Genomic DNA, 15,677 nt, shown 5'->3' with positions numbered 1-15,677 from the left:
CCTCCTCTCAGTACCCTTCTCCACCACCGCCAACTCCAGACTCCGCTCATTCTGCCTCGCCTCACCCTATGCTTGGAATAAACTTCCTGAGCCCTTACGCCAAGCCCCCTCCCTACCCATCTTCAAATCCTTGCTCAAAGCCCACCTCTTCAATGTTGCTTTCGGCACCTAACCTTTATACCTTTCAGGAAATCTAGACTGCCCCTATTTGACTGACTGTACATTTGTCCTTTAGATTGTAAGCTCCTTTGAGCAGGGACTGACCTTCTATGTTAAATTGTACAGCGCTGCGTAACCCTAGTAGCGCTTTAGAAATGTCAAGTAGTAGTAGTAGTAATGTTTCTTGGGATACTACAAAATAATGCCTTAGGATGCACTTGCTGATGGATTTCTAAGTAGTCTGCCCAACAGCTGCCCTGGATCAGCATAAACCAAATACATACTTAATGGAAAAAACAATATTTTTAAATATAATTACATTATCCCATATCTTAAAATTGACCAGACATGTCTACCACAGTGGCAAACCTCTCAACACACATGACAGGATCTTGCAATAATAATTACACAGGAAAAATGTATTTCTAATTCTGGCAGCACCTCGATAATAGCAATAGAAAATCCGTTTACTGCCAGGTACTTTGTGAAGTAACACTAAATCCTGCAAAGAATTTTCTTAGAGCCTATGTTTCAAACCTTAACATCAATTCTGAACACGAATACCAATAAAAGTAATTTCATAAAGGCAGCAGTGAATATACATAACAGCAATGCACATCCCATTGGAAAAGTCAGACACATAGATCCCTATACAAACCACTTGCCAGCAGAATCTCTCACCTTGTTCACATACCAACTCTCATCAATTACAGAATACAGCACAAAAAATTAGAAATTGTCCTGTAGCCTGGCATCAGCCCTTCTCTGTCCTTCAGCCCAGCATCAGCTTTTCCCTTCCTTACCCCTCCATCCACCCCTGTAGCCCAGTATCAGCCCTTCCCTTCTCTACTTTACTCCCCCCCCCCCCCCCCATCTATCCCCGTAGTCTGGTATCAGCCCTTTCCTTCTCCACCATCCATCCCATAGCTAGGCATCAGCCTTACCCTACCCTACCCCTCCCTGTAGCCTAGTGTTAGCCCTATCCTACTCCCTACCAATCCCTCCACAGTCTGGCATCTCCTACCCCCACCAAGAAGCACACCAGCATTAAATATAAGACTTTTTTTTTTTAATGTCCCAGGCACTGCAGAACCCAGCTTCACCCAGAAACCTCCCTACATTAAATTTAACAAAGTGCAAGCATTTATTCCCACAAAGTTTCTTTGGTTCACTTCTTTTCCTTCATGAACCAAAGAAGTTATTATATGCTAATAACTATATCAGTAACATTGATAGGATGGACTGTCAGACAATGAGCACATGGGCAAAAACAGGGCTCTCATTCTTGACATCAGGTCTATGAAAGAAGATTGTTTACTAATTACAGGGATGACTATTAGTCCCACCTCTGGTTTAGTCTGTGCTTTCTATAACTCTGTGAGTATCTCAATGTGACTTGCCAAACTTATGCATGCTTCACAAGACAATTCGCTAAACTCCACAATATAGCTGGCAATTTTAAATTCCTCTTAAAGTAATTTTTTATAGGAACCTCAGTGGTGGTACTTGACAATCAACTTCATCCACCAACTTCTTCATCAGCTCCTCAAAGGACTGTCAAGTACTACTGCTGAGGATCCTATAAAAAATTACTTTAAGAGGAATTTAATATTGCCAGCTCTATTGTGGTGTTTAGAGAACATACCTTATTTTTGACCACAATACACTTCATTGCTAGTTTGTGATTTCACAAGACAATTCAGCACTTGCTCAGTCCTGAAGGAACTAATTGATTTAACTTGGAAGACAGGGCATAATCTATAAAACTAGTTTGAATTTTCAATGGGAGTTGAACACAGACCCCAGACTCTATATAGGTCATTCAAATTTGGGCACGCAGGGCAGATGTGCATGCAAATTAATTAGGTGTCAACAATCAATTGTTAAATGGTAATAATTTGTATTTACACATGCATTTGTATGCATGCCATTCTATAACAGTGCGTGCCTAAATTGTCTCACGTGCAACCCAAAAGGGGCATGGCCATGGGAGAACATAACATAAGAACATAAGAGTATCCATACTGGGTCAGACCAATGGTCCATCTAGCCCAGTATCCTGTTTTCCAAATAGTGGCCAAGCCAGGTCACAAGTACCTGGCAGAAACCCAGATCCTGCCAACACTCCATACTACAAATCTCAGGGCAAGCAGTTGCTTCCCATGTCTGCCTCAATAGCAGACTATGGACTTTTCCTCCAGGAATTTGTCCAAACCTTTTTTAAACCCAGATACGCTAACCGCTGTTATTACATTCTCCGGCAAACAGTTTCACAGCTTAACTATTCGTTGAGGGAGGGGCATGGATGGGTCAGAGGCATTCCTAAAATTTAGGCACAGTGTTATAGGACTGGCCTAGTGGTTAGGGTGGTGGACTTTGGTCCTGGGAAACTGAGGAACTGAGTTCGATTCCCAGCACAGGCAGCTCCTTGTGACTCTGGGCAAGTCACTTAACCCTCCACTGCCCGCCGCATTGAGCCTGCCATGAGTGGGAAAGCGTGGGGTACAAATATAATAAAAAAAATAAAATACTAGGGTTAGGTGCCCAACTTGCATGCCAGGATTTATATCAGGTTTGAGCAGGCGTAAGTTCTTGTGCCCAAAGTTGGGTGAAAGAATCTGTACTAAGCACTATTCTATGAAGGATGCTCAGTCTGGGTTCCCTTTATGGAATAGTGCTTAACACTGATTTTTCCAGGTGCCTAAATTTGAGTGCCATTTACTGAATCTGACTCAGACGCAGATACACAAAAATTACTGGGCTAGCGCCGTGTGTTTTTGACCGGCTCCAGCCAGTTTACCGACCACAGTATTAAGCAGGTGATGCACAAAGGAGTTCTGCGGGTTGTTTTCCATTTGCGGTGGCAGCCAACGGGAATCACATGCAAATGCATGCAAATGAGCTGATTAATATTTAGATGTGCATTCTGTGGGATGCACAGCCATTTACGAGCAATGCACAGCAAAGTCTGCCTACCTTTAACGAGCAACATTTGCTGGGAAGTCTGGAGCAGTCGTAAGCAGTGTTCTTCACTTTTGTGCAGCCGGGTTCTATTTTGCAGCTTCACACAGCACAGCCAACTCTCGTGTTGATATATCCAGATCAACTACAGCCCTTGCTGAAGTCTGTCAGCGCCTCTCCAGATGCCCTTGCCTCCCCAGATATAAGCTCCCTATAAAATCAGTCTTTTTCAATAGAATTTTTTTAAAATGGTGCCGTTGGTCACACTCCTCCCTCTTTCTTCTGCAGGCTCGTGTGACATCTTGTCCAGAAGGACCGCCGCTGGTGGCTGATGTTTGGAAAAAAAGCTACATACGGCTTTCATACAAGCAGATTGTATGCGTATATGAAAGCCGTAGCAGGAGCTGCTCTTAGCATGTGCAGAGCAGCCACGCTTAGCGATTGGCTGTTCTGCACATGCTTAGCTGACTGATTGGCTTCCCTCCTACTGAGCTGCTCGCTGTTTTTGCATGCAGCAGCTCATTTGCATGCGATTTGCTTTATGAATCGCGCGGTATTTCCAACTCGTTAATTTTTACCGAAGTGGAAATACCAGGCGGTTCTTTCCTGGGACCTTTGTGCATCTCCTCCTCAGAACGGATATAGCACTAGTTACACCTTGCTGAACACTGCACTAAAACCATGCTTATATCCCTTTGGATGACTCCAAATGCAAAATACAATGTTACTATTCAGTCAATATGCCAACATTTCAAAATGTTTGGGGGTGCCCAGCATAATACAAATGATCTCTCCCTGGACACAATGAAAGAGCTTGCTCAATATTATGGGTGCTCAGCACCCACTGGCACCCCCCTTTCCCTGTCTGGCAATAGCCAATTATGTAAGGTTTCTGAGCCTTGTTCCATTCCTTGGTTTCATTTGTTTGTAAGCCATGTGGCGTTCTGAATGCATGGTGACCAAAACTGCCCTGTTTTGTGTTCCCACAGCTATTCAGCATTAAAGGGGAAATCCAATAGACTTGCCTGGTGTGAACAGATAAATCCAGGTGGAAAGTGACAGGGCGCCAATATTCAGAGATGAGACTTATTAGAGCACTTGAAAATAAAATGTCATAGTAATCAAATCATCCAAATTCTTCTGTGGTGACCTTATGCAGAATGCACCATAAGCAAACGTCTGATAACACTACACCCAGGCACATACCACTGCTACAGATGCTTCTGCAGAGCTCAAATCAAAGCTTCTATTGACTCCTTCACTCTGCAGTATTTCACACAGGGATCGATAGAATTATTTTTAGAACAGTGATTACGTCTTTATTTGACACAGTACCGGATTTCTGGCTTGTTGAAAACTTATACGCTTCATAGAATACTTATTACCAGACAGTAAGAGAATCCAATAGTTTACTTCATGTTCATTAAGCAAAATTAAAAAGCTTGATAGATCAACTGGATATAACATTGACATTCCCCGTGCCATGGATTTTTAGAGGGTAATTCTTGTATGAAAGACCATCTAATTTGTGTGGCAGTGATCCTCTAATTCTATAAGACTTCTGCGCTGAAATTTCCAACTAGTGCGCGGGTCTGCACAAGCAAAGTTATAGAATAAGGTCAGTTGCGCATGTAACTTCAGTCAATAATTGCCTCTAGACTCCAAAATATTCTCCCTATTATTATTCATAAAGATCAAAATGGATTTACTCCCCAACGTCTCCCAAATGATAATTCTCGACTTTTTTGGAATATCTTGTCAAATGCTCATCATTTTGATGACTCTTTAATTACAGTCTCCTTAGAAGCAGAAAAAGCATTTGACAGAATTGAGTGACAGTATCTGTTTTATACCATGAGATGGTTTGGTATTGGTGAAAGATTTATAAACATGGTTAATATTCTTTATGATAATCCACTGGCTACTATAGTGGTCAATGGCAATGTATCTAAACCATTTCCCCTAAAAAGGGGAACCAAACAAGGTTCTCTCTCTCACCACTTCTTTTAAAATAAATAAATAAATAAATAAATTTTGGGTGCATGTATTGGTATTGATGAATTTAAACTATCATTATATGCTGACGATATCCTTCTGTATACAACATTAAAATCCCTACCTACTCTTCTCACTTCTATAGAATCCTTCTCTTTACTGCCTGGTTATAATATAAACTGGAATAAATCAGCGGTTTTGTCCTTATCTCCTTCTGTTCAGAAGCATCATATTTCTTCCTTTCCTTTTAAATGGGAGCCTAATAGGATAAAATATCTGGGAATTTGGTATGATAAAACTGTAGATCACTCTTTACAATTAAATTCTGAAGTTCTACTATCTATAGTAGACTCTATCCTAGATAGATGGAATCCATTATATCTTTCATGGTGGGGTAGGGCTGAGGCAATAAAATTGGTTCTTACTCCAAAACATAATTTCAGCATGGTACCTTTTCCATTCCCTTCTTCGCTATATAAGAAAATAGAAAGTAAAATTTCTGGGGTTTTATGGCAGCGTAAACCCCCTAGAATTGCTCTTTAAAAACTTGAATTGTATAAGTCTAATGGTGGTATCAACTTCCCAGATTTTAAATCTTATCTGGCATTCAGATTGTCACAGGCTATATATTGGTTTCATGAGGATAATCATTATAATCTCCCTAGATGGCTTGACTTTGAGAAGCATTTAAGTTCCCCTTTTCCTCTTCATCTTCTTCCGTCGATGGATGCATTTCCATATCCCACTGGTATGCGTTTAATTAAAGCTACTGCAAAGCTCATCACCACTATGAGAAAAATATTTAAAATGTATGTTCCTTTTTCTGATATTAGTATTTGGTTTGATTCATCCATTAAATTAAGTAATTCTACTTTAAACTGGCCACTGTGGCAGGAAAAAGGTATATGGTTATCATCTTAAATTACTGTATGTAATGATGTGACTTCTGCTGAATCTGCTTGTCTACAATGTAATTTAACTACATTTGATGCTGATTCTTGGCTTTCCCTCTCTAATGTCTATCAAAATTTGTTGCAAACCACGGTGGTCAGTCAGATGCTGCTAATCTTACTACCTTTTGTCGTACTATGCTAATGGATAATAGGAAAGCATCGAGAATATACAAATGTATACATGACTCTTTCACAAACCCATGTCTTGACCTACAACATAGATGGGAGTTGGAATTGTTCTGTCATTATCAAATTGATTGGCCAACCTTTTGGTCTAAATCCAATAGACTCACTTCCTCTGCTGGTATAACACAATCATCATTTTTTGTTCTTCATAGAGCTTATTGGACGCCTTTCAAAGTGTCTAAACTAACTAAATCAAATATCTCCTCCAAAATGTTGGTCTTGTTCTGCTCCTGTTGGTCACCTGAAGCATCTACCCTTTGAATGTTCCCATGTGTCCACCTACTGGAAATTAATATGGAAAAGAATATGTTCAATAATTCCCTTCTCCTCGCCTGTTGGTTTGACATATGATGTGATAATACTTAATTCTTCAACCCCTAAACTTACACTTGAGGATCAATATCAAAAACTTTTTGTTACGATTCTGCCCATGGTTCAGGCTCTCAGTCATCTCGCCACCTGGTGGCTGCATTGAACTGGCTGGTTATTGTCACCCTTTCCAGATTTCAGGCCAGTCCGGTCCGGATCTTCCAGACTGCCAGACTTGCTCTGTTTGTTTGAACCTGCACAGCACCCATAGTTGCCTGGTGATTGCTGCAGCTCAGCTTCAGCTGCTGCTGGGCTTATTAGTCAGTTGGAAGTTCTCTGCCTTTGCATTGCCTAAGGCCCTGAGGTTTGTTGGGGTGCTGTTTGCAGTTCTGCTCAGTCTGGTTTCTAGCCTTGATTCTAGTCTGTTTTAGTTAGTCTGTGGGTAGCTAGATTAGGTTGTTTGTTTGCTAGTCCTGTCTCTGGGTTCTAGTTTTGTGTCTAGTCCTTGTCTGTTTGTGTCTTTAGTGGCTTTTCTGCAGCTTTCAGTTCTGTGTCTTGTTTTTCAGTTTTGTTCCCTGTTTTAGTGGCTGCTTGCAGCTTTCAGTCTTGTCCTTTAGCTTTTCCCTTCCTTGCCCTGCGGTCCCTGTTTATTCCTTTCCCCTCTGACCCTCAGTCCCTGTGCAGTCTTGTTGGGATCCTGTTCCGGCCCTGTCCTATAACTCCTGCCAGCCACTCGCAGCCAGGGGCTCAACTCTTGGTGAAAGGTGGCCATGTGCAGGTGAAGCCTCACTGTTTTTCAGGGTTGTGCCTTGCCTCTGGTGTGGGGTGGTTTTGCCTGCCGCTGCCACTCCTCGGCAGTTGTCCAAGGGCTCACATACCCAGTTCCTGCTTGGGAAACGTGACACTTTTTGATATAATGATGGCTCTAGCCAGTGGCGTAGGAAGGGGGGGCGGGGGGCGGTCCGCCCCGGGTTCACGCGCTGGGGGGGTGTCGGCTCGCTGGTTCCCTGCTCTTTCTGCCCCGGAACAGGTTACTTCCTGTTCTGGGGCAGAGAAAGCAGGGAAGCAGCAGAGCCGACGCAGCTCCCAGTGACGTGCACTGGGGGCGGATCGGCCCTCCCGCCTGCCTGCCGCTGAAAGGTAGGGTGCGTTTCGAGGGGGGGGTGCGCCGTGCCCTGCACCCGGGGGGGGGGGGTGCGCAGCGGCGACCCGCCCCGGGTGTCAGGCACCCTCGCTGGGGCACTGGCTCTAGCCACTCATCTTATAGTATTTCATTGGAAAAATAATTTGCATTTGAACTTTTGTGAATGGTGGAGTCATCTTTGTACTATTAGAAACTATGAAGAATCTGTAGCTTTTAAATTTCATCAATTGCCTACTTTTAAGAAGCATTGGGCTCCTTTTGATCATTACATCAAAACATCAGCTTCTCCTAGAGATTAGATTTTTATATTTATACTTATCAATAGAAATCAAACAAAATAAAACATGGAAAAGAAAATAAGATGATACCTTTTTTATTGGACATAACTTAATACATTTCTTGATTAGCTTTCGAAGGTTGCCCTTCTTCGTCAGATCGGAAATAGCACATTTGCTTATTTCCGATCTGACGAAGAAGGGCAATCTTCGAAAGCTAATCAAGAAATGTATTATGTCCAATAAAAAAGGTATCATCTTATTTTCTTTTCCATGTTTTATTTTGTTTGATTTCTATTGATAACCTTAAAAGTGGACTAACACGGCTACCACACTCCTATATTTATACTTAAATTGTCACATTTATCTCTATGTAATGCATTTGGTTTTGTTGTTGTATGTTATATTGGTTTAAATTTTCTTGAAAACGCAATAAAAATGATTAAAAAAAATAATTGGCTCTTAATTGGAGTTAACAGGCAATGATTAGCCACAGTTGGCCTTAATTGATACCAATTAGCAGTTGTACACATAATCAAATATGTGACATGATACAGACGTTCAAATATTTGAAAGGTATTAATCCGCAAACAAACCTTTTCTGGAGACGGGCAGGCGGTAGAACTAAAGGACATGAATTGAGGTTGAAGGAGGCAGACTCAGGAAGTATTCTTTCAAGGAAAGGGTGTTAGATACATGGAATGCCCCCCCGCGAGAGGTGGTGGACATGAAAATGGTAACGGAAGTCAAACATGCGTGGATAAACATAAAGGAATCCTGTTTAGAAGGAATGGATCCACAGAATTGTAACGGAGATTGGGTGGCAATGCCAATAACTGGGAAGCAAAACCAGTGCTGAGCAGACTTCTATGGTCTACGCCCTGAACGTAACAATAGATATGGATGGGCTTGAGTGTAAATTTTAAGGGGCTTTGACATTATTTTCAGAACTTTTAGTACAAGAAGAGTGCTGGGCAGCCTTTAACGGTCTGTGCCCTGAGAATGGCAAGGACAAATCAAACTCGGGTATACATATAAAGTATCACATACCATGTAAAATGAGTTTATCTTGTTGGGAAGACTGGATAGACCGTTCAGGTCTTTATCTGCCGTAATTTACTATGTTACTACAACTGCTTGCTATTCTATAAGTTGTGCACTGTAATTCCAGTTACACAACTTCAAGGGGGCTGTGGACCTGGGAGAAGTGAGGATGAGTCAGGGCACGTCAGGCAGTTACACTCATGCTGTCATTTACACGTCTAACTGCCTACAGTTAGGTGTGAGCATTTACACCAGCAGTCTTACACTAGTATTCCATCACAGTAGTTGCACACAAGACTGCCAGATTCTATATGGTGCCTAAAAAATCCGCACGGAAAACATTTCCGGATAAGCATATTCTATAAGTGGCACCTAGATTTAGGCGCAGTATATAGAATATACTCAGTCAATATCCCAGCGCCTAAAACTATGCACCCCCATTTACACCAACGAAAGTGTGGTGTAAATCCCAGTGTGTCGATTTAGGTGCAGAGGGCCATATTCTATAATTATGTGTGTAAATTTCAGAACACCCACGAAATGCCCATTTTTCCATCCATAACCAGGCCTCTTTTTGCCTGCACACATTAGAAGTTAGGCGAGTTGTGCAATTCTAATTATTGCCAATTAGTGCTCATTATTGCTTAAGCTTGTTAAACCAATTAAGTTATGCGCATTGTTATAGAATATGCCTGGATTTCAGCGCAGATCTCTAGGCGCGCTATATAGAATTTGGGGGTTAGTGCGCATCATCCTGGTGCCTAAATTTCAGCAACCTTTTGAGAATTTACCCTGTAAAGTGTAAGCAACACTAATTTTTCAAGGGAAAGTACATGAGTAGTTTTCCTTTGAGAATCAATCCATGGAATATACACATTCATATGTACACTTGCTGTTTAGTACACAAATTCTCCCAATTCATTGTACACACATAAGTGTGCATTTTATCCCTACTTAATCTCTACACACTACTAACTGTATCTGATATTCTGTAATGTCATAACAAAACTATGAAAACCACATTGAGCCTGCAAATAGGTGGGATAATGTGGGATACAAATGCAATAAATAAAGTACTCAACGTATACTACAGATATATCAGGAATATCATTAGCACTTATATTTCTTAAACCTACGCATCCGGCTTCTCCTACATAAGCGCACAACTATGGAATGGCCTCCCAAAAGCTGTGGAAACAATACATGACCACCTGAACTTCAGGAAACTTCAGGAAACCACTAAAAACCAACCTCTTCAAAAAGGCCTACCCCAACGATCTTACGTAAACCTCTTCACCCAGAAACACAGCATGCCTAATGATCGTACTGGACAACACACAACCTTCATCCCTTCTGACCCTCCACATATACCTCATTCGATCACTATACAACCTTGTATTTGCTATCAACCGACTGGGCAAACGCCTTGACGGTACTATGTAAGCCACACTGAGCCTGCAAATAGATGGGAAAATGTGGGATACAAATGCAACAAATAAATAAAATAAACAGTTTATATGTGAATCTTCTTCACCTCTTACATTATATTTAAGGCACTATGAAAAACACTCTTCTTTAGCAAGTGTTAAACTCAATATCGAGTCGGGGACCAATGAATCCGACATGATTCATGTTTCGCCAACGCTGTCTCAGGCTATATCCCCTCTAAAGTTAGCGCCAGCAACCGCAAATTAACCCCCTTGTTTTCTAAGCTGCGCAGAAATGCCAACACAGCCCATTCAAAGTGAATGGGCTGTATCTGCATTAGCACATGGCAGCCGCTAGCGCAGCTTAGTAAACGGAAGGGGTGGGGGGGGGGGGTAAGTTTGTTTTCCTAGTTGTTTGCTGGCCAGGGACCAAAAAAATGTGGATGCATCAAGTCCTTAATCTTTGCACTTCCTGCTTATATTAAGGTGATTGTTTTAGCAGTACTATTCACCTTTTAGATGTGCATAAACCAACATTTAGATGTTTATATATTGCATAAATGTCTAACTCCCAGTTTTACAAAGCTGGGATACAAATTAAAACTGAAAACATGATTATGGCAAGTGAGTGGTTGGTCTGAGTGTCTTTTGGGTGGGATTGTGAGTGTGGCCAAAAAAATGTGTATTCCACATTTCAGAAAGAGAATGCATATCTACATCCAAAAAGGTCAGCACAGTGAATTTACACCTGTTTCTCAGGATGTCTAGGGGAACCAAGCTCAAAGGTTCGAACTACAATGAAATTCTTCCGAGACATCAATCTCATCATATATCCAATGAAATCAAAACAGTCTGAGTACATACATAGTAATAATTTCATCATCAATGTTTTTTAACGATTCCCCATCAATAAAAAAAAATTATTGAATTGAAAAAAAAAACTCTTCCGAGAACCTAGTGCAGAAAAATTGCCGCAGCATGCTGCAGAGCAATGAGCATGCAAATTAATGCCACATTAAAACGGCATCAGTAATTTGTTGCTCAGCGCTCTGTGCTAAATTTCCTGTCAAGTGTCAGAGCGGTGATTGGCTCAGGCACTCACAGGAAAGTTGACAACATGCTGCAGTTCTCTTCTGACCCCCCATGCTTAAAAAAAGGCCTGGTGGTCTAGTTGAATCCTGGGTCAGGCCCAGCCCACCTAGTGGCCTTCTTGACTAGCCAGGCCAGCCCTAGCCCTCCAAAGCCCCACCTAGTGGCCTAGTGATGCTGAACCCACCCTCTGACCCCCATACCTTGAAAGAAGCAGGAGCGATGCCCGTTCATTCCTGCTTCTCTGGGCCTCCAACTTTCATATGGTAGATAGTCCCCACCCAGCACATCCCAGGATGCAATGCACTGGGCAGGGCAATAATATGCATGTTAACATGTTGCTATACTCCTTTTAGCAACAGCATTAGTTTTGATCATCGGTCCCTAAGTTTCAGCAAGATCCTCATTTTGTGCATTGCTCCACTGCAGCGATTGGTAGGGGGACACCCCTATAATCATCCAGGGGTTCCTGTCCCCCCTTAATGTGAAACTGGTAAGGGATATTGGACTGTGGGGTTGATGCAGAAATCCATGCAGTAGAGCCGGTTTAATGTGTGTCTTCCACCACAAAATTAACAAGAAAAACATATTGTGGTATGCAATAAGCAATGAGCGTGCAAGTTACTGCCATATTAAAAACACATTCTCATTGCAAAATGTCACCCTTCCTGTCAGTGCATGAGCAGTGACTAGCTCATGCACTGACAGGAAGGGTGAATTTAAACAAACAAAAAACCAAGCCGTTGAGTCTGCAGCTTTTTGCACTAGCCCCTGTAGTAATCCCTGGTAGTCTAGCAGCACCCCTCTGTCCCTCCAACCCAACCCTCCTGCCCCTGATATTTAAAAAACTTTCCCTGGTGCCTAGTGCACCTACCGTGACCCAGTTCACCGGTCCCAAACCCCTGACCCCCTCTAATGCATACGAGGCAGGAATGATGCCCACTTGCCAGGCCTGATCCTGTGCGGTGCATCATTATGATGCACCAGGTGGGGTCAGTCTGCCATATAAGGGAATCTTTCCCTTATTTGATAGTGTGAATGGAGACTACAAAATAAGGGAAAAATTCACTTATATGACAGAATGACCCTGTCCATTGCATCTCAGGAACTGGGTCAGGCGCTACCATTATGAATGACAGTGGAACTGGAGGCAGAAGCAAATGGGCATCACTCCTGTCTCCTTTCAAGATATGTAAGGGGGAGGGGGGCAGGGTGTGTAGGGTCATGGGGGGGGGGGGGGGGGTTGCCCTAAATACCAAGGAAATTTTGATTTTAATTAAGGTCCCTGTTTACTAAGCAGCATTATAAGCCTGTTAACGTATTTAATGCACATTAACCATGTACGTGTGCTAATCATATACATGCCTACAATATTCCTTTAGGCGCCTAATGGTTAGTGTGCACGCTAAGTGTAGGCATGCTAAATACACTAACACACCTTAGTAAACAGGGCCCTAAGTCGTGAAAGAGGGGTCAGGTCAGGGGAGTGTGGCAAAGAGGTTGAGTCAGAAGGAGGGAAGGGAGATGCTAGACTACCAGGGATATGTTGTGGGGGGGGGGGGGGGGTGGGATCGAGGAGGGGGGGGGTGGTGGTGGTGGTGGATATTAGCTTTTCTTTGGAAACACAGAAAAGCAGAAGCGTCTTCCAAAAAGCCAAACAAAACAAACAACACAAAAAAGGGTGGGGGTAGACCAATGTTGTTCCAACAAAGGATATTTATTAACAATCAACTCTGTACAATATCTAAAATGACTCAACGCAGTCCTGCATTTTGGCACAACAAGCGCCTGCCTCAGGAGTCAAATGAATTCAGTCAAAGTTGATAGTCGCAATCAGCACAACAAGGCATACAAGAACCAAAAATATATCACAAGAACACAGAGAGAAAAAAATCTGAACAACCATAAGGTGCTTACTGAGGAGCGTCTAAACGATGAAGGTGACATAATTTCAAGTTTGTTGATGTGGACAGAATGGTCGGACATTAAAGTAGGGCAAATCCTCACAAATGTAGATAAGTATTGAGGAAAGTTACCATACAAAATTTTGAACACAGAACAAAAAATCTTTAAATTTATTCTAGTGGCCACAGATAGCCAATGGAGTTCTCATAGTAAAAGAGCAACCCTATCATTTTTAGCTTTATATAATACTAGTAACAAAGGCCTGTTTCTGACACAAATGAAACGGGTGCTAACAAGGTTTTCCCCAGAGTGTGTATGTTTGAGAGAGTGTGTGTGAGAGCGACTGTTAGAGAGAGAGTGAATGTGCGAGTGTGTGTGTGTGACAGAGAGAGAGAGAGAGTGAGACTGGTTGTGAGTGTGTCTGTGAGAGAGAGTGTGTGTGAGAATGAGAGTGTGTGCGACTGCGCATCTGAGACACAGTGAGTGTGAGAGAAAGTGTGTTTCACACAGATATAGTGTGTGTGAGACAGAGTGTGAGAGTATGTGTGCGATACACAGACTCTCTGTGAGCAGCCACCCATGTCCAGCGACCCTCCTCTCTCCCCTGCCCCCCTCCAGCCACCCATGTCCAGCGACCCTCCTCTCCCCCTGCCCCCCTCCAGCCACCATGTCCAGCGACTCTCCTCTCTCCCCTGCCCCCCTCCAGCCACCCATGTCCAGCGACGCTCCTTTCTCCCCTGCCCCCCCTCCAGCCACCCAGGTTGTCCAGCGAATGCTTCGGGGCAGGCAGGAAAGATCCCCAGTCTTGCCTGCCCGCTGCCGGCGCTGACTCTCCCCCATTGCCAGATCGCTCTTCAAAATGGCCGCCGAGACTTCTACTAGACCACCAAGGGAGGCATTAAAGTAGGCCCAGAGAGGGCCCACTAAGACTTGTGGGAGTGGAATGGGGGGCGGGGCATCCAACCTTGTATCCCCATTACTGCGAAATAAAACCAATTGCGGTCCCTGCTCCCACAGCACTATTGCATAATGTACTATCATTAATGCAGTAGTACTGTAAGCTATAAAAACAAAACTTTCTACATTACTGTGGCAATTCCCATGGTAACGTGGTATTGCCATGGCAGCCATTACCATGTCACTCTCTACCTGGGAATAGCAGCTGAATATTAGGCCTGTCCATTTCTCCATGCGTCTTGGTACAGGCTCTACTTTGGAAGATCCTCTTCTAAAATACTAGTGGAACTTGACATGTCCCGACCTGGATGTCTCTATTCTAATTTGTTTGTCCTTTCTAAAATGCTGCTCTAAGAGGACAAACAAATCAGAATAGAGACATCCAGGTCGGGACATGTCAAGTTCCACTAGTGTCATTATTGCAGTATTTCTGCTTGAAGAATTGGATGCAATCTACATTGAGGCTGCAAGTGATTTTATAACAAGTGAGCACTTCTAAACAAATAGAATACCCTATAAACAAGACAGGTTTGTGCAAGGATCGGAAACAGTGATTCAGGATGTGTTTCGCAGAAATATTTATCAGCTCAAATGCAGAATTTAATCATATACTATACTTCAAAATCACAAGAAAAGTGCAAGTGAAGAGACAGTTAAGGTTAATTTAAAAAGTAAAAAATAAAAAATGCTTGCTTTTGGACACTGCCATTAAAGTCAACCAGGCTCTAAATTCAAAAAAAGATCACCCAGCCATCTCTTGGTAAGTCAATACATGAAGCACTTTTAAATAAAACAGAACAATGGAGACGAGAATGAAAAATAAAAAACAAATCAGAGTGGCAATGCAATGACCATGTTCTTGAAAAAAAATTCACTTTTGAGCACTTTCTTTGTTGTTTCTGCTACAGTAAATTCAGTTTTCAGATGACTGTCAGGATCCTTACCAGGAGGGCAGATGGAAACCCCCAAACACGCCAGAACAGAGAAAACAAATCAAATCAAACACAATTTTACCTGGCATATTCTTCCCTGGAAAATGAATCATTCCACAGCAAGCCTTGCCCCGAGCTGGTCCTTTAACTCATGTTCTTTAGGAGGATGAGAATAAAAATATGCCCCATGTCCATGATTTTGTTTCCTTCACCTCCACTGTCTGGCTTTTGGCTGTGCAGGACTAATGACTGCACACAATAGCTCCCCAAACCCCCCTTAACAAATGTTTACATGACTGAGCCTACAGACATTGATTGCAGGATAAGGTCACACCCACCAG

General features: G+C 42.6%; 1 protein-coding gene across 3 annotated transcripts in view; it reads right to left on the bottom strand.

Annotated features, from left to right (window-relative positions):
• The window catches only part of ARHGAP24 (Rho GTPase activating protein 24), a 912,569-nt gene that overhangs the window by 191,226 nt on the left and 705,666 nt on the right, over positions 1-15,677 (bottom strand). The window contains exon 1 of one of the 3 annotated variants that reach the window (XM_030190601.1): positions 15,419-15,436. The exons of the other annotated variants lie outside the window; for them this stretch is intronic. Coding sequence (XP_030046461.1) covers positions 15,419-15,425 — 7 coding nt within the window. The 5' untranslated portion in view covers positions 15,426-15,436. Of the gene's footprint in view, positions 1-15,418; positions 15,437-15,677 lie in introns of those variants that run through there. 3 annotated transcript variants of the gene reach the window in all.

The sequence above is a fragment of the Microcaecilia unicolor genome, chromosome 2 (genome assembly GCF_901765095.1).
Source record: "Microcaecilia unicolor chromosome 2, aMicUni1.1, whole genome shotgun sequence".
NCBI lineage: Eukaryota > Metazoa > Chordata > Amphibia > Gymnophiona > Siphonopidae > Microcaecilia > Microcaecilia unicolor.
The sequence above is the reverse complement of the archived record's forward strand: the minus strand, read 5'-3'. Positions and strand labels throughout refer to the sequence as shown.